At 43.8% G+C, this 25,501-nt stretch overlaps 1 protein-coding gene across 3 annotated transcripts in view; it reads right to left on the bottom strand.

Moving 5' to 3' along the window:
- Nucleotides 1-25,501, bottom strand: part of tcerg1l (transcription elongation regulator 1 like) — a 74,708-nt gene that overhangs the window by 35,836 nt on the left and 13,371 nt on the right. For all 3 annotated transcript variants that reach the window (XM_048988152.1, XM_048988153.1, XM_048988151.1), the window contains one exon: nucleotides 20,086-20,259. In XM_048988152.1, coding sequence (XP_048844109.1) covers nucleotides 20,086-20,259 — 174 coding nt within the window. The remainder of the gene's footprint in view (nucleotides 1-20,085; nucleotides 20,260-25,501) is intronic.

Here is a 25,501-nt window from a genome sequence, read left to right as displayed (position 1 = left end):
CATGTATCCATCCATCCATCCATTCATCCATCCATGCATCCATTTTCTAATCACTTATCATACCCAGCGTCACAGTGGGATCTGGAACCTAATGATATAATTTAATTATCTATAAAATCTTGTAAAATTATTAGTTTTTTGAATATGACAAATTACTGAATGATCAGTTAATATTTTACTCTCAGATTGACCAGCCCTCTTTCAAAAAGATACTGAAACATATTGTTAAAAACAACACCCTGAGCTATGCAGTAATAACACATTTACCCTTTTCTATAACATCTACAAAATATGTTACATGCATCATAGCAGAAGCAAGTGGTAAGTAAGTTTAAAGTAATTCGAATATCATGCAAAAAAATAATGATGGATACATTTTGTTTGCCCAAACAGAAATTCTGACATAAATCTTGCCTGTAATATTATAAACATTTATCCAGTCATGAATGAACATCATACAAGATATATATTTTTGTTTGAAACTGATCTGATCCTACATTAAATGTAATAACTGTCAATAAACTGTGTTATTTGCCCACTCAAATAGCTTTTTAAATGGATTAACTATGTAACCATTAGATAGGTTCTATTAAGCAGGGCTGAATGACCAGTCAAATTCAAAGTCGGTTCAGTGTGACCTTATTTGGCACTTTGAAGAAGATATTGGTGATTATCCAACCCTGACCTTCATTACGTGTGCCCCCACATTTAAGCAGTGTGCTGCAGTCTAGCGTAAGAGCTTGACAGAAATATTGCTCCAATTCCATTTGACCCTGAGATTCAAAGGTTATACCACAAATTTCTTATTTTGCTATGATGTTTTACATATTTTATGACAGATTTGTTTTGTGACTCTTAGTTCTAGATGTCTGTTTCGTAATAGAACAATTGTGTCTGGTGGTAGATACGTTCCTGCATCAGAATATTCTACATTATCCGATGCTAGATTTTTAAACTTTTTCGTACGACATTACCTAAGCGTTGCATTTATATCACAGTAGTGAAACAAGCCTTCAAAGTGATCAGTTTTGCAACTTTCCATCCCTGGGACAAGCAGGACTCTCCTGAGACTTGGTTATAGATTATCTGTCACAGAATATCCAAGTCCTGCATTGAAAAATCCCTTTTCACGTAGTAAATAATGTACGTTCGTAAGATACCTTTTCATGAACTGTCAGATCCATGAGTAAGTCTTAGGGGGTCAAGCTTTGAGGAAAAGGTCTGTAGGCCTGGAAAGTTATGCCTACAGAGACTGAAGAGAAATCCCGATCTTGGAATGGATGTGTTCTCTCCACCAGAGAAAGCTGCCCAGCCCCCGCCTACGATTTGTGCGTTTTTTTGATTAAGACACGGAAACCTCCAGAAGCAGATGGGAGTTTAATACCCCTGGAGGTCAGACAGGTGGACGGCCTTCACTCACAATAAGACGTAATCGATTTCCTACTTGAAAAACAGAGTCTTCTAAATACAGTCGGATAACGTTTTCCTGGTGGCCGTTAGCTTCTTCATTCATTGCACTTTTTTTGCATTTTGTTACAAATTTGAGCTCTAAAAAAAGTGGGTGGCACTTTTCCATTGAAGATATTAATGCTCTGCTTTATACCTACGGATATGACATTAAACTGATGACATCCTTTTGTTTTATGAGGCTTGACTGAGCAGTTGACTGTAACATATCCTTAATTTGACAGCACTTTGACATCACAGCATTTCCACTTGCTCTGACCTCCACTATATGGTTTATTATAAATGAAAGATCCACCCAGCCATCTTTGATAAGTGCTTGTCCAGCAGAGGGTCATAGACCCTGGATGCAATCCCAGAAAGCAGGGGGAACGAAGCAAGGGGATGCACTAGATGCACTGCCAATCACATGCACCGTGGGAAATCTGGCAGGACTGAATTACCTAGCTGCATGTTTTTGCAATGCAGGACTGAAGCAGAGCACCCTGAGGAAACACTGATATAATCTGGAAGAATATATACACTTGCTCTCACAGCCAGGGGCAGGAAGTGACCTCACAGCCAGGGGCAGGAAGTGACTTCACAACTCGGGAGGTGTGGGGTCACAAAGGTACTCAATGAGCCAAGCTGCTCCCATAAATAAAAAAACAAATGAGCTTCATCAGTGACTATATCTTATTCCGAGCTTTTGGGCAGCTCTGAAAGATAGACCAGTCCATCATTTTTGCTATAATTATTGTGTTTTTAGAGCTATTCACAGCCAAAACTAACTAAAAACACAAAAGGGATCCAGCACTGCCAGTCGCACATTGCACCTTTTCATTGGTAATAATTTTGGTCATATTGTCAGTAATAGCTCCCTCCTACTAGTGGCGAACACCCTGGGATCTGCAAGTGCTGCTTCTAGATCCTCAGTTTTCCTCCTGCTGGACCGAGATCTGTAGTGACAATGAACCTGCAGAATCCCTAATCCCTTCTCTGACATTGGCGTCACTGGGGCGGTGTTTGAACGGTTTGGGTCTTAGCCCTCTGGGGGATCCTCTTTATGGGGGGGAGAGAAGGCTGTTTGTGCCATTTCTAGTCATGCAGATTTACCCCGCAAAGCATCAGCAACCTCAGGCCATATCTGTCAGAATACACTCCTTGTCCAGGCACTGCCCACATCAAGGCTATATTACTGTGCAAATCATACAAAACGAAGCAGCACAGTTAGAATTCAATCAGCTGAAATGCAGACTCTCCATGTCTTCCTCCACTGGCTGCTTACTGGTGCTTGCATCCAGGAAAAGTCCTCTGCGAGTGTCTTAGGAGATATCAATGGAACAACACCACATTTCATGTGTTGGCTCCACAAAGGTGGAACAAGCTGCCCGACTATGTATCCGATCTGAAGAGTCCCTCACAAACATCAAGACGCAATGTAAGTCTTGTCTCTTCCAGGAACCTTCACTGGCTCACTGACCTTCACCGGTTCACTGCCTACACTGGCTCACTGACCTTCACTGGCTCACTTGTCCCATTGTGAAATGCTGCTGGATGCTCATTGTTTTATATACTCACACTCACACTCATTTTCTTATTAGTCATACTAGGTGTGATATTTATGTTTATAATGAAGTTTTAAGCAGTGTTTGTAGCTGCTGTTGGCGCAGTGGTCTTGGTGCAGTGGTCTTACACTTCTTTCAGGTTCATCTCTGGAAGCTTAGCCTTGGAGCACTTATATCTAATTTGGCATATTGACAACAGTTTTACATAATATGCATGGTATACATAATCAGCAATGCTTGTATATCACCTTCAGATAAAATGAATACTGTAAAACCAAATGTAATAAAAAAGTAAAATAATAAGAACTTAGTAGCTACTAAGCATCAATTTATATGGCAATTTGACCAATAGCTGCACAAGTTCAGCTTAACCAGAAGCAGTGCATTCTGGGCGTGAAACCCAGCACTGGATCTTGGAAAATGTAAACTACAGTTTTTACTGACTTGAATGTATAAATGGGGTCTCAGGGGGAATGGTAAACAAAGCAGTCTCAATACCTCCAAGACGTCAAATTGATGTTACTTTCTGAATAAAATATTTAACAACTTGCATGTCATTGTAAGCGTAAATGGAGAGGCTGTGCTATTAAGCCCGGCAGTTGCAGGAGTCTTTTACGAAATTATAATCACCTGTCACCTCATCTCTGAGAAGGACATATTCGAGATTCAATCCCGAGCGAAACTCGCTGTCGCCTGTCCAACCTTAACCTGACGGCAGCTAAGGGGTTTGACACCGAGCGCTGGACGTGGCAGCCCTACTGGGCGGGACGCATGAAAACAAAGCCGAGATAATCACCCTGAAAATGCGAGGTAACCGGCGTCCTTTGTTAGGCGGCATGTCAGTTTGCTCGGAAGCGTGTGAACGACTTGCAGGATGTAGCCGAAGGCTAAGAAAAGTTAGCTTTGGACAGCTAACAAAAACAGTCACAGTAACATGAGTGCACAAGTGAGGGCAAGTAAAAATAAATACACAAAAATGAGTAAATATTGTAACATTTATTTTAAGAAAGTTGCTTGGCAACCCAGTTAGTATATAAAAAACTGCTTCCGAGTGTGCTGGAGTTCCATGACTGGCCGAGAGGCTAATCCGTAAAGAAGGTAAAATTAGTGCTTTCGAGAGAAGATGCATCATAGTCATGGTTCAGTGGCTCGTACCTGGTGCTTAATAATGGGCAGATTAACCCAATGGGTCAAAGGATCACACCCAACTGCCGTTCTTACTGTATTATTAATGTGTATTAAGTGACTAATAACTTTGTAAATATAGGCAATAAAAGGTAATTACTTTAGAAGGCTGACCTCAGGTATCATCCCGCTGATTATTAAACCAGTAACTCTTTGATTCTGAGCACCGCAGGGAAGACCAGTATCTCTCCGTGCAACGCACATAAACACGGGAAGTGATCACATGTGAGACAGGCGGCGCTTCTGATCACATTTCCGACTCCCACATTAAGGAATTGCACTCCGACTAAAACCTACCCTTTCCGTTCTCCCCCCGAAAACAGCGAATTTTTTCGGGATCATTTGCCGATCGAGGTCCCAGTGTTGATTCTGACCTGCATACTATGGGATCAATCCGCAGAGAAAAAAGAAATGTCATTATCTGTACTGATCCATGAAAATTGCAGATTTGCCCCCTATTTCCGTAAAACACTGAGTGTCACCCGCTTGGCAAATTTTATCGCCTCTCCCCGAGACAGTCCACATTTTTGCTCCCTCCCAGCTCCCAGCCAATCAGGAACACCAAATACCTGGTTCAGGTGCGTTGGGAGCTGGAAGGGAGCAAAGACGTGGACTGCCTGGTGTTACCTGAGGACCGGATTGTGAAACACTGCTACAGGCCACGTTTTTTTTTCCCACTTAAATCAACCACTAGTGTCTCCCTACAGAATGTGTGTGACCCAAGCCTGGTAAATACAAAATCCGAAAACAGGGCTAAGGTAATGTTTTCCGGTCTAGTAGTATAAGCAGCAGACTGGCACTACATCATATACCACCCACAAGCACATATCAAAGCTCTAACTATATCCCAGTTTTATCAGACTCTCCTGTCAGTCAGCTGTCGTTTTTCTCCTACTTTTCCCTCTTTCTTCATTAGCTGTATATCAGCATGTCCCAAGTGACACATTTTCAGCATATTTCTTGATTAACCATTGACGGCTTGTATGGTAATAGTAATGGCCTGTATCCTACGCAATTAATAACTTTGAGAGCATTGCAATTGCTGGCTGTGCATTTTTTTTTGCTGGACGACGCGCTCTGGGCTAGAACAGTAATGGCAGTGTTTTCGTGGCATGAAATAGCAGTCTGTGGTCTTACTTTGTGCTATAATCATTCATGTTCACGAAGAGCTTGTATTTAACAGCTCTGCGGGAGATGTCCAGCCCGTATTTACAGAAAGAAATGTAATACTGCACGCTAATGATACTCTTCTCTCAAATCCAAAGCCATTTGGCTAAATTATGCATCCAAATTTAATAAGCGGAGGGCAAAAGCAGAGTATCAGGGAGAGAATAATGTTTGAAACATGAAACAATTCGTGAAACATGAAACGAACATCCCAAATGATACATTTCACTTTGGTCTTAAATCAACCTTTAAATAATTCACAGTCAATTAGCTCCCAGCGGACGGTCGCAGGGAAGGTCTTGGAATTTCCTACTGCCCAATAGCGAGCGGTCACTGCTCGTTGCATCCGCAGGTGCAGCCCTGCCCTCTGGACCATGTTCTGCGCTCATTAAGTCAAGATTACATCAAGAGCTCACATCCAAGGGCAAAGATTATGCCCAGAGGGTCGGTAATGACTGCCAAAATGCAATTTTTTTTTCCATTCTCTGTAGTAATATCAGTGTTGCAGCAAAGAAGCTCAAAATACTGTTATGTTATGATGTATTAAGGCAACTAATAATGTCCTCCTAGGCGTAGGGGTTAAGGGATCAGCATCCGTGGCTGCTGGACGGGGCCTTCCGGTCCTTATAAGAGGCGTCTCCTAAACTGTAAAGCCTGAGACGCAGTGTTATATGAAGACCCCTAATAAACCCACTTAGAGTCACATCTCCGTCATTCACCAAAGCCAAGAATGTACCAACAGACGGCCGACACGCGGCAGACGTAGAACCAGCAGCTGGCTGTCAGCCTTGGCACAAATTCATCTTTGTTTTAGTGATACATTGACTGTAAAGGCAGCTTTTTAGGTGAAGAACTGCACAGGCATAATAATCATCATGCTGTCAGGCTTGCATTGGGTCTTGGGCATAAATTTTCCAGGCTGATCAAAACACTAAGCTGGAAGTAACTCTGGCAAGGGGGTATCTGCAAATGACCATTAATAATGTAAAAACGAATGATAAAAAAATAGAAAGGGTGTTTTATAAACATGGTATAAATTGCAAATAGTCATTTATATGCAAAGAATTTTGACCAACCCTGCACCCGTTAATTCTGTTTTTTAATCATTCATAATCCTTTACATCTTCTACGTAATAGAAGGTAATAGAATTATTTTATGATTATGATTTTTATATGCAATTTGTGGGTGGCTTCGAGTTTGGAGCTTTTAACCCTGTACCCAGCCCTATTTGTGTGTGTAGTTTACTTGTTCATAACACTTTACTTGAGGGGGAACAAATAATGTATCAGTACACTCTTACTTAATGCATTAATTAACCAGAAACTAGTTACATATTGATCCCATGTTTGTTCATCATTAATCAATCTTAATGGTTCATGTATTTCAGATGCTACGTGTTCATGATTTGTACATGAGTAGTAACTGAGCCGCTAAATTACTTGTGCCCCCTCAAGTAAAGCGTTACCCATTTTTGTAATGGCCCTCCCACGGTCAAAAACTGATTGGTTATGTGAACTGGTGTCTCTAAATTAAAGAGCAAATTTCCAATAAGTTTATAAGCAGGCAGCATTTCTTAGGACTTAGCGAGCTGTGGGAAGGCAACAGAAGTTCTTAATTGGATTACATGAGGCCTTCATGAGCTTTGGTTTTCAAGACTGTAACATATGATGGGGAGGGCAGGACACTGGTGGTCTCATCTCAAAAACAGCAAGAAATGGACTGTGCAAGTTGTGGAAAATTCGCCGTTCAACAGCCTGTGGTTTGCGTGCCTGTGATGGACTATCCATGGCGGTCCCTGGTTTCGAGCTCAACCCGATGCTGGATAAGCATCTAAGGGTGGGAGGACAGATGATCATGCATAATCATAACGATGGTGTGTATGTACTGTATGATCGCTTAGCATGAGGATCACAGCCATGGTGATGATATGAATGGCTGTTTGAAGCCGGGCCGTGTGAATGTGTTCAAAATTCTGTGAACCTCCCCAGCGTTAATTTCGTCGGCCTAATCACCATTTTTTTCCACACAGTGGGTTACACAGCCTGCTGTGATGGGCAGACCCTTCGGGAAATTAAGAATCAAACCACCACTGTGTAGATCCTTTAACACTTTTTTCTATCCTGCACATGCAGGTGATACATAAACTAGTCAGCATTTCCATATCCTCACCAACTATTATGCCTGGACACTGAGGAGCTGGTGAACAGGGGATAACAGTAATACATGAAAATCCTGTAACCACACAAAGAATTCATTGGTGGCACTTAAAGCAATCATATCAAATGTTTTATGCATACCCTCATAATGCATTATAATGCATTCATAAAGTATTTATGAACAAGGCTATAAATATTTAAAAAAAGACATAACACATTATAGCAATGTTTATTATGCAAAATGAATGTTCTATGAAGCTGTCATCTATAATGAGAGTTGGGTAATTCAGGTCCAGAGACTAAAAATCCAGACCAAGATTTTGTTTCAACCAACCAGTTGAGTATAAAGAGTCACAGTCAGAGAGTACTCAATGGGTTGGTTGAAACAAAATCCCAGTCTGGATTTTTACTCTCTGGACCGGAATTACATCAACTCTGTCCATAATGCACGATAAATACCATCATAATGCATTATACTGACCATTATAATGCCTTATGAATGCATTGAATTTGATTTTCTGTTTTCCTCAGTGTTTGATTTCCTATTTTGTTCCCCTGTCATAGGTTTACTCTGCTTGTCATTATTTTTATATTATATTATACTTGTCATTATATTTTTTCATGTTAATTAGCCTAGTGTCGTTTTCTCAGTGTGTTTCAGGGTTTGTTAGAGTTCTCTAGTCCTGTGCTTGTGAGTGTTAGTCACTCCATCTGTTGCTTGTTGCCAGTGCCTGTTCTGTTTGGTTGACTGTCTTATGTTCCACACCTACCCCCTTTGTTTGCCTGGTTGCCTGTGTGTTTAAGCACCTGCTCCTGCTCTGTTCTCTAGTCAATCATTGTGTCGATGTTACTGTGTGTGGATACTCTAGCTGGTTTTCCTAGTCGTGTTGCTCAGTTCCCTAGTGTATTTACTTTTAAGGTTTTCTTTTAGTTCGTTCTTGTGTTTCCCGTGTTGTTCTGACCCCTCACAGACCGTTTATTTTCTGGTTCGCCCTTTCTGTTCAGTTTTGTTTAATAAAACTCTTTTCGTGTGAGCCGCTCTGCGGGTCGTTACTCGTTTTCCTGCCTGTGCCGTGCCCCGCCGTAACAGAAATGCCCAGGCTTCCACTATCTAAAATGAAAATGAAATGAGAAACTCGACAATAAAACCTGCACGTGCATATTAATACAGGGCGTTCATGAAAAAAAAAAAAAAAAAAAACTGAAGAGGAGAGATTACGTTATTACACGAGAAAATGGAGTCTCATGCATTTTGATCAGAAGGGACGAGTGCATCAGAACAGACCACTGCAGAGGAAGCCTTTTTTATAACGTATTCTGATTAAAATTTAAAAGAGAATTTTAAAGTGACCCGGCTAGAGGAAAGGAAAAAAAAAGAGAGAGGTTTAGTGACCCTTACAAGAGCTACTTCTTATAAGATCCTCTTCTCATGCACTTTTTACTGGACGCGGCGCAAACACGGCACCGTGACTGAATGGCGGTTTCAGCACACGCTATCGGGGCTGCTAACGAGCGCCTGCCGCGGATGAAATATTAATTGGCAGAGTTCATAAAGTTGCCGGGACGACTTTGTGGAAGGACGGAGCGAGAGGACGGCATCCTGTGGTGTCAGTAGCTTTACATTATCCCTCTGATTCCCCGGGTTTTACAGTTGGCAAACCACGCTGTGTGTTGCACAGCCAGAGATTGGTTTATATATATCTATATCTAATGGGATATGGTCAGATTGCATAGGGAAGGAAGGATTCACAGGACAAATTTTCACGTTAGGTGCCTAAACACAATTACTTACAGCTATCCTCTCATCTCACCATCTCCTATATCTGGGTGTTTCCTTCCTTGCTGCAGCAAATCAGCTGTGTATCACATAATTAGCAAGCATTATGGGTAATTGTATCACCAAATTATGAAAAATGTTTTGGGGATTTTTATGTCCCATTTCTTTTGCCACTTTTCTGTTCCTTTAAGTAGTTTTTTCCCCAAAAAGCTGTTCCTATTCCAAGTGGTATAAACGTTCAACAGGAATCGATCCACATGGCCATGTTTACTATGGCAAAGCCGCGACTTTCACTGCACAACAGAGAACGGTCAGAAAGAGCCGCTCGACTTGACGTAGATCAAATGGTGCAAATTCGAGTGCGGTAACATTGAGATAAATGTGAAGGTATCCATTCATCTTCTGACCACTTATGCATTATGCCGCCATCCAGGAAAGCACAGGGTACAAGGCAGAGGACACCCTGTACGTCTTATGCAATTCTGAAGCACATATTACAGGCGCAATCAAGGCTGCTCAGCGGAAACCAGCCCAGCACCGGAACGACCATCCTGCACACAGACAGCAAGTGTAGAACCAAAGCCTCAACCCTGAAGGAGAGAGGCAACTGTGCGACCTACTGATTCACCCTGACAGCCAATAAATATATTTTAATGTTATAAATGTAAAAATGGTGGGCGGCATGGTGGTGCAGTGGTTAGCACTGTCGCCTCACACCTCTGGGACCCAGGTTCGAGTCTCCGCCTGGGTCACATGTGTGTGGAGTTTGCATGTTCTCCCTGTGTCGTCGTGGGGTTTCCTCCGGGTACTCCGGTTTCCCCCCACAGTCCAAAAACATGCTGAGGCTAATTGGAGTTGCTGAATTGCCCGTAGGTGTGCATGTGTGCGTGACTGGTGTGTGAGTGTGCCCTGCGATGGGCTGGCCCCCCATCCTGGGTTGTTCCCTGCCTCGTGCCCATTGCTTCCGGGATAGGCTCCGGACCCCCCGCGACCCAATAGGATAAGCGGTTTGGAAAATGGATGGATGGAAATGTAAAAATGTGATGTTCTGACAATTCAAAGCTCCCCCCCCAAAAAAAAAATCCCCCTAACCTTGTTTACAGAGTGTGTTCGAGTTTGTACTTCATCTAGATAAAATCCTCCGTTTGTGTTCTTCGAGATGCACTGTGTACTCAGTGTAAAGTATAGGACTGAAGACTTAAAAGGAGCCCAGCCTCATTCTTGGCTTATTAATAATATTAAAAGCGAAACATTAAAAGCCGTCTGTTCATAACACAATACAGCAACAGCGTATTAACCAATTTAAATTCCATTTCCCTTATTCCCAATTTCCCATGATTGTCGCTGCAGAAGCTGTTTGCCATTTTCTAAGTTACAGGGAACTCTGCCTTTTCTTTCTGGAAAATTCCAACTAACAGTCTCTTCAATCTAAGAATGATGCCCCAAATTTAAGTGAGATCCAACCCATGCTGGCTGTATAGTGGATTTCCCGATAAGCCTCTGCAAGCAAGGCCTGACACTCTCTAAAGACAGGCTTTATCCAGCTACTGGCTGTGGTCTTTCGACTCCTCGTTTTCTAACACACTCGTGATTTTCATAGCTAAGGCAGCAGATGGTGAAATCTTCCGAACCTGTCATAGTTGGCCTTCTTGAAGAGGAGGACACATGCCATGGGATTGTTATTCGTGAATATCCTATCTGACATGAGAAGACGTTCCTACAACTACATCTGTCAGTCGAGTGACATGTTTGCTGATTGTATGAAGTTGCTCCAGATTCAAAACATACCACCGATAGCTGAATGGATCATTGAAAATATTTTTATGATGGCTGTTCATGCCAAAAGTACCGAATACCAAAGATCTGAGGCTAATGCAGATGCTGTCTGCGAAAAAAAATAGGGCATCGTTCATTTTTCTTTGGAGAAAATTCATTGTCTCTGTGTTAGTAGTACTACGAATCGATCCTATGTTTTGGCTTTTTAATGGAGCCTGGTTTGACCATTAAAGTTTGCCCACAAAACAGATCAGGTAGGATCTATGCAAGGGCGTAGGTTTGGTTTCAACATCGGTATGGTCCAAATCATCCCCAAACAGCCCACCCCCCCTAAACACACATGGTATACCCATAATACTGTTAGGGACACATCTGCACCCACATACCTAAATCTACACCTCTGGATCATGACAAGTGTTAAATGTGAGTGGGGCCATTTACATTTACCTCCAGCCGTCAGGAAGGCTAAAGCTATCGCTGTCCTCCCTTCGGATGTCACTCAAACTCATGCCTTCAGCACTTCATCTTTTCAAGGTGCCCAAACTGAGATTTAAATGTTCTAAAGATCCATTCAACTCCATGAGAGTAAATATACCAAATCTGCATATGAAAAAAAATGGTATTTTGAACGGATGTCCGATTAGTTTTCCCTTTGTGTGTGTGTGTGTGTGTGTGTTTTAATTGGCACATCAGAAAATGTTTCTACTTGATTGAAATTTGTAGTATTGGTGCTGTGTGCATGTGTGTCGGGTGGCATGTCCTACTTCACGTACTGCGTAATGTTCCCAACCCTTCTTGCAAACCAGTCCTCTTTTGGGACCGTATAGATAATGATAAGATAAGTCTATTTAAGGGGAGAAATCCCTTAACTGAAAACAGCACATATCGCTTTCCTTGTGTTCACCTCAGCTGGAAACCCCCCCAGACATCACTCAGCAATCTTATGACCTTGTCTGTGGCCCCCCGCTGCTGTAAAGGCTCCATCTCACAGTTTGAGCCACGCTACAATTCTCGAAGATCCTATCTCCACTATCGACAGAACTCCACTCTTTTCATAACACTAAGCATTCCTTAATAAGGGCAGATTACAAACCCCGAGAAGCAGAAACGGCTTCCCTCGTATCATTATACGCAAATCTAATAAGTTAAAAACGCAGCCTTTGACAATAACAAAGAAACAGTGACGGGCGTCGATATCGACATACGAGAAATGCCGAGCCGCGGAACGTAACACTGCCACCCGCTGACTTCCTGCACCAGACGAAAGGTGAACGTGCCTCGCGAACGTGAGCGTATTTGATTTCACATCACACACAGGCAGAGAAACACAGGCAGCTCGTGGCTATACAGTAATTCATTAATTTCCCTGGTATTTTTCCAGTGCAGGGTGAATAATGCGAGTTAAATACTTGAGAAACATTCTTCTTACACGCATTCCTGCATGGCCAGTCTGCCGCACCAGCAAAGCCTGGTATGTGGGACCTGCTAAGGTGACGACACAGCCCAGTTCTCGGACACTAAACGCGCTTATTCTGCTCTCGTGTGAGACTTTCCAAAACGACTGTAATACGAAGCAGATGCAGGAAGCTCACTCCTGGGCCCACTACCCACCTGTAATGATCCCTTACGTCCATTATCATTGTGCCTGCAGTGTAGCAAATCCATGTGTGGTCTGCTAGAACAAAGGAAGCAAGCGCAGCCACCTCGGGATTCAGATCCAGCCCAGAGCCCCTTAGCAAGACACTACTAAGATGATCATAACAGTTTCACCTTCAAAGGCTTATGAAAGAGTCGCTAACTTATTTAATGAAAATTTCCCAAAGTAGTAAAACTACACTTTTGGGCTGCATTATATATTTCCCTTCTATGATTATTATTATTTTTTTTTACATTTGGGAAATCTTCTCTGCCTTTGCAATAGCATCAACAAATGGAGGAATATCTAGGGATATTATGCCACTTTAGAAACACTGGCTTGGCAGACCCTAACCCTAACCCATCAAGTCTGAGAACTCAAAGATTTGAGCCAATATCCAAGGTCAGGTGCCACGGCAAACCAGGAACAGCCAGTGAGGGAGACTGATAGACTGGCGGCATTGAATTGCAGCATTGTCCATACCAGGTCTGTTCTATCCACCGGCGGTCGATATTGAGTGAAGTGTTAAACAAACAGTCCTTGGCTTTGAGAACTTGCTGCATAGATATCAGTCAACCTGCGGAGTCCTGGGCACGGATCGATGGAAATTGCACTTTAAAGGCCAGCGGTGTGGCCCGGAGGAAATGAGATGTCCTCATTCAGTCTGGGATGATCCCGTTCTAGAACATCACTGTGCTGGGATTTATCCATACAGATCCCCTCTTCAAACCCCCCCCCCCCCCACCCCCAATGCAGAAATATTCCCATAACCTGAGCAGTGCACCAATGCTGACACGCACACTAACCTGCTCGTTCCAGATTTCATGGCATCCTTTCCGGCAAACTCCTGTGTCCATAATCAGAATCTCACTGACTTTCCTGAAACCCTCTCTAAGTAAGTGTAGCCTGAATGGGAACATCATATACTTGTGGCGTCCACAACAGTGGGCTCTGGACTCAGAAGGTTCTGGGTCAGTCTCAGCTGGGACACGGGCCAGAAGTGAGGCACGCTCAACCTCTAAATGACTCATGTTCATTCCAACGGTCAGTGAAGATGGGGAGATCTTACAAAACAAAAACTCCACCTGTCCTCCAAACCCACCTGGAACTCAAAACGCTTCAACTCTTCAGCAATGGACACAAATACAATTCCCAGGCAGAATGAAGGACTGGTATGTGGGACCTGCTAAGGTGACGACACAGCCAAGCCCCAGCCCCCCCCCCCCCCCTCCCCAGGCCTGCTTCGAGAAACAACGCTTCGAGATAAGATACGGTGCTACTGTAACTATATTATGAGGGGGGCAGCTGACTTAGAAGGGATCCACACCCTGTTATCCACAGGCAAGGGGGTGTCACAGAGTGGGCCAGGCATGGAGTAGCCAGGGATTTTTACGGCCATTTTGTCTTCGTTCTGGCGGAACTTTGATAAATGACGCCACGATACACCGATAAATTTATTACTGACATTTCAGGCAGAAAAACAGCCAAAGCATATTGAACTGTTTAAGCACTCTGACTTCCTCAGCCCTGCCTGGTATCTTCTTACCGTCCACTGTCTGAGAAACTTCCAGTGACTAGCAATTAGCTGTGACGCCCCCACTGCCACGCACTGCGCTCAAGCGATCAGACAAACTCGCATGCCATGTATTTGTGTGTTTTTCTACCCAGAGCAATTGTGGTCTATTGTGTGTGTAAGAGAACTTGCCGGTTAACATTCTGAAGCATTGTTGTAGAATTTTAAACAGAACATTATTTTGTTTCTGACCGGCTCAATTTTAAACCCGTCAAATTATTTTGTTTCTGGCACAATAGCTAAGCAACCCACCGGGAATTCTCCCGAGTCACCCAATTGGCCAGTCCAGACCGAGGCTGGGCCGTATCATTCTGCCGAGTCACTCTATTGGCCACTGCGGGGCTAGGTTGGGCCATATCATTCTCCCAAGTTACCTGATTGGCCGCTACGGGCCTAGGCTGGGCCATATCATTCTTCCAAGTCACCCTATTGGGCTATATCCTATGCTATGACCATTGCCAGTAGAAGCTCTCAAGGTGTACCAGACAAGATTCACCCCCCAGTGCCCCCCTCCCCAACAAACTTCAGCACCCATTTCCACTTCATTTTGCTCTACATGCTCCATATCAGAGGATGGCGCCCTTAGCGGCCGCATATGTTGCCTAATGCGTTGACCATTAGTAATACACACATCCCAGCAACTCAGGCAGACATCAGTCCATCACAGAACTTTCACACAGACTGGTGACACTTACATTTCTTGGTGAGCATCTACCTGAAGGGGTGATGGATAAAGAAGGAGTTTAAATAGACGAACACAGGCAAACAGAAAGTGCGAACTCCACACACCCAGCACTGGATATAGCAGGCAACAGCTTTAAATACGGAGCCACCAAACCACAGTCATAACACATCCATCCCCCCTAATAATACAGTACGTCTAAAATATTAACGACAATCGGCAAAACATCAGGCAACAGGGGAAAAGTCACTACAAAGTCATTGTGAGATTTCAAGCTAAAATAAGTTTAGATAAAGGGCTTTATGCTAAGCAATATTTTGGAATTAAGGGCCATTCACCCTATTCTCCACTAAGATAAACATAAACTCGAAAACCAATCTCTCACAGAGACCGACGTCCCTCGACATTGACCCCTTTGCTCACAGGACTCTGTTATGAACTATGAAATTGGTTCCATCAGGTTCTCCAATGAGCAATGAAATGAAAATTCAAAAGCTGCTGACCTAGACTGCCAAAGGAAAATGGCCCTAAGCTCTCACCATACAAATCGGCTTCATTGCCATCATGATCGCGATGGTAAACCGCTTGAACCTTTTAATTCCCTCCCATGACGTGCGGCCGGAAGGAACTTTGCGAATCGTTCATGCAAACTGGAAGGGATTTTTATTTCTATCCATCCATCCATCCATCCATCCATCCATCCATCCATAGATCCATTTTCTCAAACTGCTTATCCTATTCAGGGTTACAGGTCTCTATTTTTAAAACAACAAAAAAAGAAAATCAACAACAGGACAAGCTTAGAAGCATAAGTAATGTTATTTTATATTTTATAAGAGACACTTTGGTGCATAAATTAAATAAAGACAGGTCAGAAATAGGCCAGAATACACACTTCCTGCCACTTTTATGCATGTCCTGCGGATATCAAATCGTCAGAAACATTGTAATTACAGACGTCAGCAGAAATCAAATAAAACTTCCGTGACAAGCATGGGTCTGGTATAACAGTAAGCTACATACTTCGATAGTTCCATATATGGGAATGTGCAAGTCTGCAGGCAAGATATATTGAAAACAGATCCTCTGAGGGCGTCTATGAACAATGGCTGAAGCTAATCTGTTAGCCACTGCTCAATGACGATGTCGCTCAAAGCATTAATGTAAAATTACATGAATATGTATATTTATATATACATATAAAACCGTAACACATGCACAGAACCTAACCCATTCCCAGGACCGGATAAAATGATATGCCCATCTGTTCATCTGTCGTATTTAATTTGCTGTTAATGTGAGAGAATGTGAACTTGCGTTTGTAAATCTGACGCTATTCAAGCGGAATTTAATTAAGGAAGGGCTCAAGTTTGTTCAATCGGCTGTAAACTCCAGTCTGTTAGTACAGGACAGCAGAAGGGCGGCCAGACAGATTGCAGATGTCCCAAATTATTTATAATATATCGTATACTCGGGATTCTGAGGTAAAGTCGCTGAGTACCAGCTAGTCACAGTTAGCCAATCTAAAACAAGTGAGGGAGTCATGAGATTATGTATCAAACTACTGAAAATCTGCAATTTCCTTCAAGATTAATAAAGGATTTGTCTGTCAGTCTGTCTGTCTGTCAGTCGGTCGGCTGAATTGAACCAAAAATTCATGCACTAGTGACCTTAAACGCAACCAAGTTATCTGATTCAGCAGGAGAACCAGTGTTTTGGCTACAGGAGGATAAATAATGTGGAAATCACTTGATTTTAAACAGCCTCAAAGTTAGTTGTTTTTTTTTTTTTAAATACTGATTGCTAGCATGGATTATAGATTTGCAGATGTTTCCTGTGTGCAGTGGAAGAGTGTAGAAACATTTGATGTTGGTCTCTGAGACGCGGCGTTTTTAATAGCAGCAAGCAGCCAAACACACACCATCTCTGCCCTCCAGTAGCAGTTGAACAGCTCCCTTTGCGTACACACCGGCACAGAACAAACCAGCCCCCCCCCCCCCACCCATCGCAGCCAGTTCTGGCCCGAGGTGCTCACTGTGTTTGCAAAACTGGGGGAGTTCAATACACAATGAGGCCACGGCTGGCTGGCTACCCCCCAAGGAGGATCCCGTTCACACAATCCGTGACATAATACGATATGCTGTGGATGGGAGGACAAGGCCAGGGCAAGGGACCTTTCTGGGTTAAAATATGGGGGGACTCAAAGGGCTTCTCTTATTAGAGGTGACAGCTGACATCGGGACTGAAAAAATCACATTTATGTCAACAGGGGTTAATGAAAGCACACTGTAAACATGTAAATGCATGTACACTTGAATTACAGAGTGGCATTTCACTCAGAAATATGACCATTATGCACCTATTGTGAATATTTGCAGCTTCACTGCATGACTTAAAGGCAAACTGCACAAGTTCATTTCCATCCATCCATCCATTTTCCAAACCGCTTATCCTTTTTGTAGGTTGTAGGGGGTCTAGAGTCTATCCTGAAAGCTACGGGCGTGAGGTGCGGAACAGCCCATCGCAGGGCACACTCACACACCATTCACTCACACATGCACTCCTACGGGCAATTTAGTTACTCCAGTTAGCCTCAGCATGTCTTTGGACTGTGAGAGGAAACCCCACAACAACATGGGAAGAACATGCAAACTCCACACACACGTAATCCAGACTCAAACCTGGGTCCTAGAGGTGCGAGGCAACCACTGCTCCACCATACCGCCCCCAGGCATTAATCAACTTTATAAATCAATACTTGAGCTCATTAAGATAGTGGCCTAATTATATTAATGCATTTACCATACAGTGTGCACAGCATCCTGTTATGATTGATGACGGGATTCAAACCCCGCTTGGGTTCACAGTCCCTCCTCCACTCAGCTTTCTCTCTTCCAGGCAGCATCGCAGTACCTATACCACAGTACTCAGCTCCACTGTGGATTATTGGATCTAACATTTATGGATCAACAGGATTAGAAGGACATTCAATGCTTCACTTTGACTGTGACTTGTTGGGTCTAACATTTATGGATGAAGAGAATTATAGGAAATTCAATCCTCCGGTTTGTCTGTGGACTGTTGGGTGTAACATTTATAGATGAGGTGGATTAGAAGGACCTCCAATCCTTTCTTCTGTTTGTGGACTGTTGGGTTATAGGAGAGAGGAGAGCGGAACGCAGAACGCTCCTGCTAAACTCCTTCCCCCGAAGATATAGCTCCTCCGACAGTCACACAGCCATAACACTCCTACAGTGGATCCTTATATCATGACACAAATGAGCAGCTCGATTAATTTCAAACTAGATGCACAATTAATCTACACGTTCAATTTCCTGCACTGGGACAGACACAAAGTGGGCATGTTTGACAGACGGGACACAATGACACTGGATCACTCGTCTCATAATGCTTCATGCACTGAGGAAAAAACAAAAACCATCTCACACCCAAAGTCACAGTTTGATAATATTGTTATTACACAAGATAGCTGATTAATGTTTACACACTGAGGTTAAAATAAGATGGAGTAATAATAATAATAATAATAATGCTCCTTTATTAATTTTAGTATGGCTAAAAATAATGATTATATAAAGCAGGATTTGGCAGGTTTGATCTATGATACCCAGTGTGAGCTGGATATAGTCTAGACGGTGAATCAAAAACACAAAGTGTTCCAGTGTGATTTCAGTGCATGGCAAACTTATATAGGAGTGACATATATAGGGTTTAAGTGATATATAAGCTCACAACAGACCGAAAAATGATTGGTTCAGAGAGACAGCCAATCAGATTGTAGAGAAGATGGGTCCAAGCAACTAGAGGACTCAGGACCAACCAATCAGATGTCTTGGCCCCACCTCTTCTGGTTGCTTGAAGCCTCCTCCTCTACAATATGATTGGTTATCACTCGGAACCAATCATTTTCCATTTTGTAAAACTCCCACGGGCAGTATATAAACTGACCTTCATGAAAGACACTGCATGCTAATGCACTTTAAATCCTCCCCAGCTATGAAGTTGATCACAGTCTGTCCTCAGCACTTATAAACCTATCAAGTCTTTTCATTGAATAGGCTTTGGGGGAACGTGCTGTTGTACCCTTCAGGCAATACGGGGTCTAATATACCCATCCATCGTCCATCCACTTTTTCCTGGTCTGGGTAACAGAGAGCCTGGAGCCCAGAACACAGGGTACAAGGCTGGGGTACAGCCTGGACAGGAAGCCAGAGGATGATTATATAGCAGAGCATATAGATTTAAAAATACACCGTAATGTTTTTGTATACTATATATAATAGAGTATTTTATTAACAATTTAAGCTATGTAAACATTACCATAAAAGATCTTAAAAGGACAGAAAGAGAATGAAAGAAAGAATGGATATTTATAGATATACGTGAGAAGTCATGCTCTATTGCTACCAAGCTAGCAGTGGGGAAGTAATCACAGAGAAAAAATGCTGAAAAATCTATCATATTCTGTGTTAAGATGGCAGAATTGAACATTAAAGAAGGTAAAAAGCATAAAAGTCATTCAGTGCAAACATCACAACGCACCATGGCCGTGAACGGGAAAGAAATCACTCTCCCAGCAGGAGATTCTGACACCTGATGGAAGTATGTCCACCACCCCCAAAGCAGTGATGTTCCTGTTTAAATCCTCCAGAGAGAAACTAACAGGGTCAAAGCTGATCCATGGGGCCACATCTGGGATCTCCAAGATCTTGCTGTCACCTCAAATGCCGGCAGGGGTAATGCAGTCATTGGTAGCACAGAGTTCTGGGGTTTATTGCCTGGAAAACTCCAAATCTCTCAGCTTTGAGTTTACGAACTGGGGTTCTGCAAATTACCCCTGAGAGTTTTGAGAAATACACAGAGTAATATAACCTGACAAAGTTTTCCTACTTTCCCCGTTTTTATGTGGAGCGCTAAAGTGTGCATTCTATCCCACTAGGGCCTAACAATCTCTGCAGTTAGCCAACATTTAGCTTGAGCAATAAAACAACACATAGAACCCACCAATCAGCAAGGCACCCGATTGTAAGGCATTCGGTGCTAAGACCAGGCGAACAGTCGACAGATAATCTCTGCGATTGAACAAGACGGCCGATTTACCTGTGCCCCTGGCCGACAGGAAGGGGATCTTCATCTGGGACAAGGAGAGGTGGAGCGGCAGACTGCAGGCAGCCATTGACCCTTGAGCAGCCTCGGAGTCCATCGTCATCATGGCCGCCGCGGCAAGAGCCAGACGCTTGTGGCTGCCCACTCTCTTGATGGCCACGGGACAGGCTGGCAGGAAGCAAGAGGCAGCCATTATAAGATATAGAATTGTCAAGGTTGGGTGAAGACGTTAGGGTTAGGACTAGTTGCGCAGGTTGAGGCTAAGTTTTAGTTTAGTTGAAGAAGTTGGGGTTAGAGTTAGGTGAAAAGATTAGGCTTAGATGAGGATGTTTTGGTTAGTTGGGGAGGTTAGGATTAAGGTTAAGTGAGCAGGTTAAGGCTAGGTTTTGGTTTAGGTGAAGAATTTAGGCTTAGTTAGGTGAAGAGGTTATGGTTAAACCTAGAGGTTAAGGCCATGTTGGGTTCAGGGGAGGAGGCTTAGGCTTAGGGTTAGGGTTAGGGTTAGGGTTAGGTAAAACTTGATCGTCTAATGCCCATCGACTCAAGAGCACGGTGCCTGCCAGTACGTCACTGTCATATCAGAGTGTTATTCCCAGTATGTCACCATCATATCAGAGTGTTATTCCCTGTCCTCTAACTGTGTAAAATTATGGAAGCTGTAACTGGAGCATCACTGCAGAACACAATACGAAACCACTGCGTTTTCACCAGGCAATTTCTCCTGCTGCATAAGGCAAAGCCGGCCTTTGTTCTCTTATTTAACCACCCGGCAGCAGACGTTTTCACGCTCTTGCCGCCCTTTTCATCTCCTGCTCACGCTCCTGCGTACCTTCCAGTGTGCCGCAGTCGCTGGGGCTGCCGCAGCGGGGAGATAATCAAGCCCACATGTGGGATTTCTGTCTCAGGAGTGCCGCCAGAGACAAGCGCATGCCTTGCAGTGTGTGAATGTGGTGCTTAAAATAAGCTCCACTTTATTTTTTTTTCAGTTGTCGGGAATAACGTGGAATTTACATTGAAGGAATTTTAAAAACACGCTTTGCTGTACAGACCAGAGGAGAAATATGGGGGGGGGGGGGAACCTTTATTGAACTCGCTTTGAGTGTTTTTCAAATAAATGTACCTTTTGTAAAGACTCCAATTATAAACACCAGCTCTGCTTTAGCTGCAGACTGTGTGTAACGTACATGGTGGGCCTGCTCAGGGCAGCCTTTGCTCTGTCGAAAAACTGCCAAGAGACAGATCATTCCGGAACGTCCCGGTAACTGTCGCACCCGTTTTTTCCGGCGCCGTTAACCCAGCGGTGCCGATTCCCTAAAACGAGACGCTCTTTACTTGACGGTTGTGTGGGCGGACGATGCCTCTTCCCTGTTCCATGTGCCTCGCAACGGCTCTCCATGGTCTTCTGGGCACGTCTCTTCATGGGCTAATGTCTGAGGCCTATTTCTCAGAGGATTTAAATAAAGATCCTGTGTTTTCATTTATTTATTTATTTTGCTGTAATCCACTGCCTGGGAGAAGCTGACAAAAGGAAGGAAGCCAGAGCTTGGAATGAACTTCAGTGACGCGTCTCCTCCACAGTGATAAAACACGTAAGCGCGGGCACTTAAACACTCCCTTGAGTGCAAACATGCGACAGTGCCGCCCCCCATCATCTCAAATAGGCCTGAGCTGGAGTCTTCCAGTTAGCTGGACAAAGTAATGGCAGCAAAGCAGACATAAATGGGTAAGGGGAGTTACATTTTTAAACAAGGGTGTCTTTAGAGGCCTCTAAGATGGAGCTGATCATCCGGGGCAGCTGACGAGCCCGTCCATCCATCCGTGCCTTATTACCCATCATGCCATCTTCCACCATTAAACCGGCATCTGCTCTGTTTCTCCGGCCCCAGTTGAACATCCTAAAGCCCGAACATCCTAAAGTTTCCATCCATCAACCAGCCCTGTTTTGTTTCTTGCTCCTCACCCTTTCGGTAAATCATTCTCCTCCCCAGTACCCAAATAAATTCCCCTTTCCGTCCGCCAATATCCCCATCTCCTCGTCCTGTACGCCATCCAGCAGCAGCTCCTGCAGGGCCCCACAGATGGAAACTGCCCGATGAAAAAGGAAATTGTAAGCTAAGATCTTGAAAGGGTTCGCAAAAATATGGCTAGTAATTCATTTCAGAGTGACAAAGACGGATAGGTGTGTAGCGCGGCGGGTCTGGGGGCCGTTCCCATGTCTGGAAGCTGGCAATCTTGTCACTATTGAACCTATGAGCAAGGCCTTTATCACCACCTGCTTCAGGATCACTAGATGCTGGCTAACCCTAACCCTAACCCACTCACACAAAGTGTCCCTCGCTCGTATTTAGCATTTGCTAAATTAATATAATGGATATGAGGCTGAGTCACCTGACTTTATTTTGGTCCAATCATCAGGTTGCAGATAGGAGGCGAAGTAGTTAAGGGACTGAAATTTGTCAAGTACAGATCCCTGGTGCTGCTGGCTAGTACGTGCCTAGCTGTGTCAACCTTAACAAAAGAGAGTCGTGTAAGTATAAATTTTGGGATGACTCCGTAATCTAAGCAAATAGGCTTGCATACGATCTCATCTACAACGCTGAAACGAGCCCCGCACAAGGGTTGCTCTTGTTCCAGTGCTTAATGTTGCTTGTTAAAACCTCATTAGTGCACTATTTGTGTCAATAAAGGGAAATAAAAACAATGCATTGCAAATTTTAGCTGACAATTATAGATAAAGTAATTATTAGATTCTTTACACTTCTCTGTCGTGGTCGATACTGTAAGTAGGTTAATTAAAGTATTGGGCTGCTGAAAAAAACAGGAGGCAGTTTGCATAAGATACAAAATATGTCGTGACGTTAGATCCAGGCCTGCCTCCGTCAGGTTTCCTTCAGTAGCTTAATATGTGCATGAATAAACTATGAGGCCGTTTCATTTTCTTCCGTTTCATCCCAGAAGCGGCACCAAGGGGCTCTGATCTGTTACACTGACAAGAGCAGGAGGATAAAACACGTTTGTGTGAGCCACACTAAACCTCGGCAATCTGGGCTCGTACGCGAAAACAAGCTCCATTCACTTTTTTATGGAGAGGCCTTTGTCATCTTAGGCTGCCACCGTGATAATTCTTCGACAAAAACAGCAGTTACAGCTTCGCGAGATGTTCTGGAGAAGAACATCAAATGGGTTTCGATTAGAAAATAGTGGAATAATGATATTGATCCTCATGATATGGAGTTGCATAACTCAGTCCCAGTATGTAAAAATGGAAACTTGACAATATTTAATGTTGTGACCTGCAAACTGAAATACAGGTTAACCTGCAGTGAGGGTTTTCCTGTGTTTTGGGTCGGGAGGTCACACAAAAACGAGCTCGTCCGAGGTTCCCGCCGCTCTGTGAGGCGCTGTGGTCTGTAAACTAGGCGACCCCCCCTTGAGACCGACACCCGCACAGTCACGGCCCCGAAGTGACCGAAACGAAACTTACTGCCAAAGCGATAAAACAAAATATCAACAAAGTCAACAAAGAGGAAGTTTTCGGCCACCTTCCCCAATACCTACAATGAAGTACTGGTCAAGACACAAGTTCAGTGAGGACTATAGGGATAAGTTGGTTGGTGATATATGAAGATTCAACGGCGTGGCCTATTTCATTGGGTCACCTTGTCCGTTACCTAGAGCTCTTGCTTTGGTCTTATTGACTGGAAACACTTTCTTTGACCCATCCATCCATTTTCCAAACTGCTTATCCTACCGGGTCGTGGGGGGTACGGAGCCTATCCCAGAAGCTATGGGCACGAGGCAGGGAACAACCCAGGGCAGGGGGCCAGCCAATCTTCTTTGACCCAGAGTTCCCTAATTTATTTTCTTATACCAGCCCGTCACTGTACTGCATTCCATCTAACAAACCTGTATCTATTTCCAACAGCCCTGCCCAAGGATGAGTGGACCATGGGCAGCAATCTAGTGCATCAAAGGCCAAAAACATGTATATTTTCATATAGGAGTACTATAGATTAGTGTTTCTCAACCGAGTTCTTGGAGACCCCCAGACGGTCCACGTTTTTGCTCCCTCCCAACTCCCAGCACACCTGAATCGAACAATGAATGGTTCCTGAGGACTGGGCTGAGAAAAACTGATGCAGAATCAGCTCACATCAAGTGTGTGTGTTTATGCTATGGAAGCCTGGACATGTAGAAGAAACTTTGGAGGAAAACACTCCACACTGGGCCTGGAATCGGCTCCTGGACGCGTGATCCTCACGTAGCCTGGCCAGCAGACCTCCATTAGCTATGTTTTGATACAGAGCCACGCTATGACATACGATGGAACCTTGCAAACAGTGCATGTGAGGGAGCCAGCGGAAGGCCGGGCTTATCGGCCGGGTGTGAAAGCCCCAGTCTTGGCATATCGTAGACCCTCGCCCTTCTCTGAGTACAGTTTCACGCAGCATGTTAACCACCTGCGACAAACCATTCCAAGAAAACCAGCTGAACATCTCACGAGTTTTGTGTAATAAACCAGCTACTCAAGTTCAATTTCCAACTCTGAGTAGCAAAACATCTTCTTTTTTTGCTGAGTTGCCATTTTCTTCACAAAACGTCGTGGTTCCCACTAAACAAAGGCAGGATAATGAGACCGCAGGCCTTTGTTTGCAAAATGTTCATGCACGACCTACCTGGGGATGAGCTTTCCCACGCTAATCTATGGGAGAAATGAAAGCCTGCTTCGAAGCACCCACCCTCCCTGCCCCCCCCACCAGGATACCAAGGGAAAGGATTACGTTCCCTGTACTTGGCCGGGGAGAACCGAAAAAGTTGGCAATGCCTTCAGCCACAGCCGGTCTTCAGGAAGTCGCGGACCAGATAAAATGAGATTACCGGCAGAGGACAAACATAGCGGTGGAAGGGAGTGAGTACATGTAATATCCGTCAGAGATTACGCGGGTTTAATTATCTCCTCAGCCGATTCTAATACGGATTCTGTGTGAGAAGTGCGAGAGTGGCACTCCTACTCCTTTCTGATGTCGGAGGTGCTTTGGGAAATCAGATGTGGACCAAAATAAACTGAAATATTCATGAATCCGTCACATGAAAATATGCCAATGCATTTCATAGCATTGTGTGCCATGCAGATCAAAAGCCTCCCTTCCCTATGGATAACTGATTTTTGGAATTCAAGGAAGCAGTCATTCATCACAAGCAAAAGAAGCTGCTATTTCGCCTAAACATTTTATTACCTTGTTTTACTACAGATAATCTGTAGTAAACGTAACTGTTCCAACACCAGGTAACTAGTTTTAGCTCCTCAGGACCCTAAGACATGTAAAAGGTACATGCAGGAGAAATTACTTAATCTTTCTGGCTAATTTCAAACCCACAAGCTTCATCAACAGTCGTCACAAAAGGCGGC

The sequence above is a fragment of the Brienomyrus brachyistius genome, chromosome 20 (assembly GCF_023856365.1).
Source record: "Brienomyrus brachyistius isolate T26 chromosome 20, BBRACH_0.4, whole genome shotgun sequence".
Taxonomy (NCBI): Eukaryota; Metazoa; Chordata; class Actinopteri; order Osteoglossiformes; family Mormyridae; genus Brienomyrus; species Brienomyrus brachyistius.
This window is presented reverse-complemented; position numbering and strand designations above follow the sequence as displayed.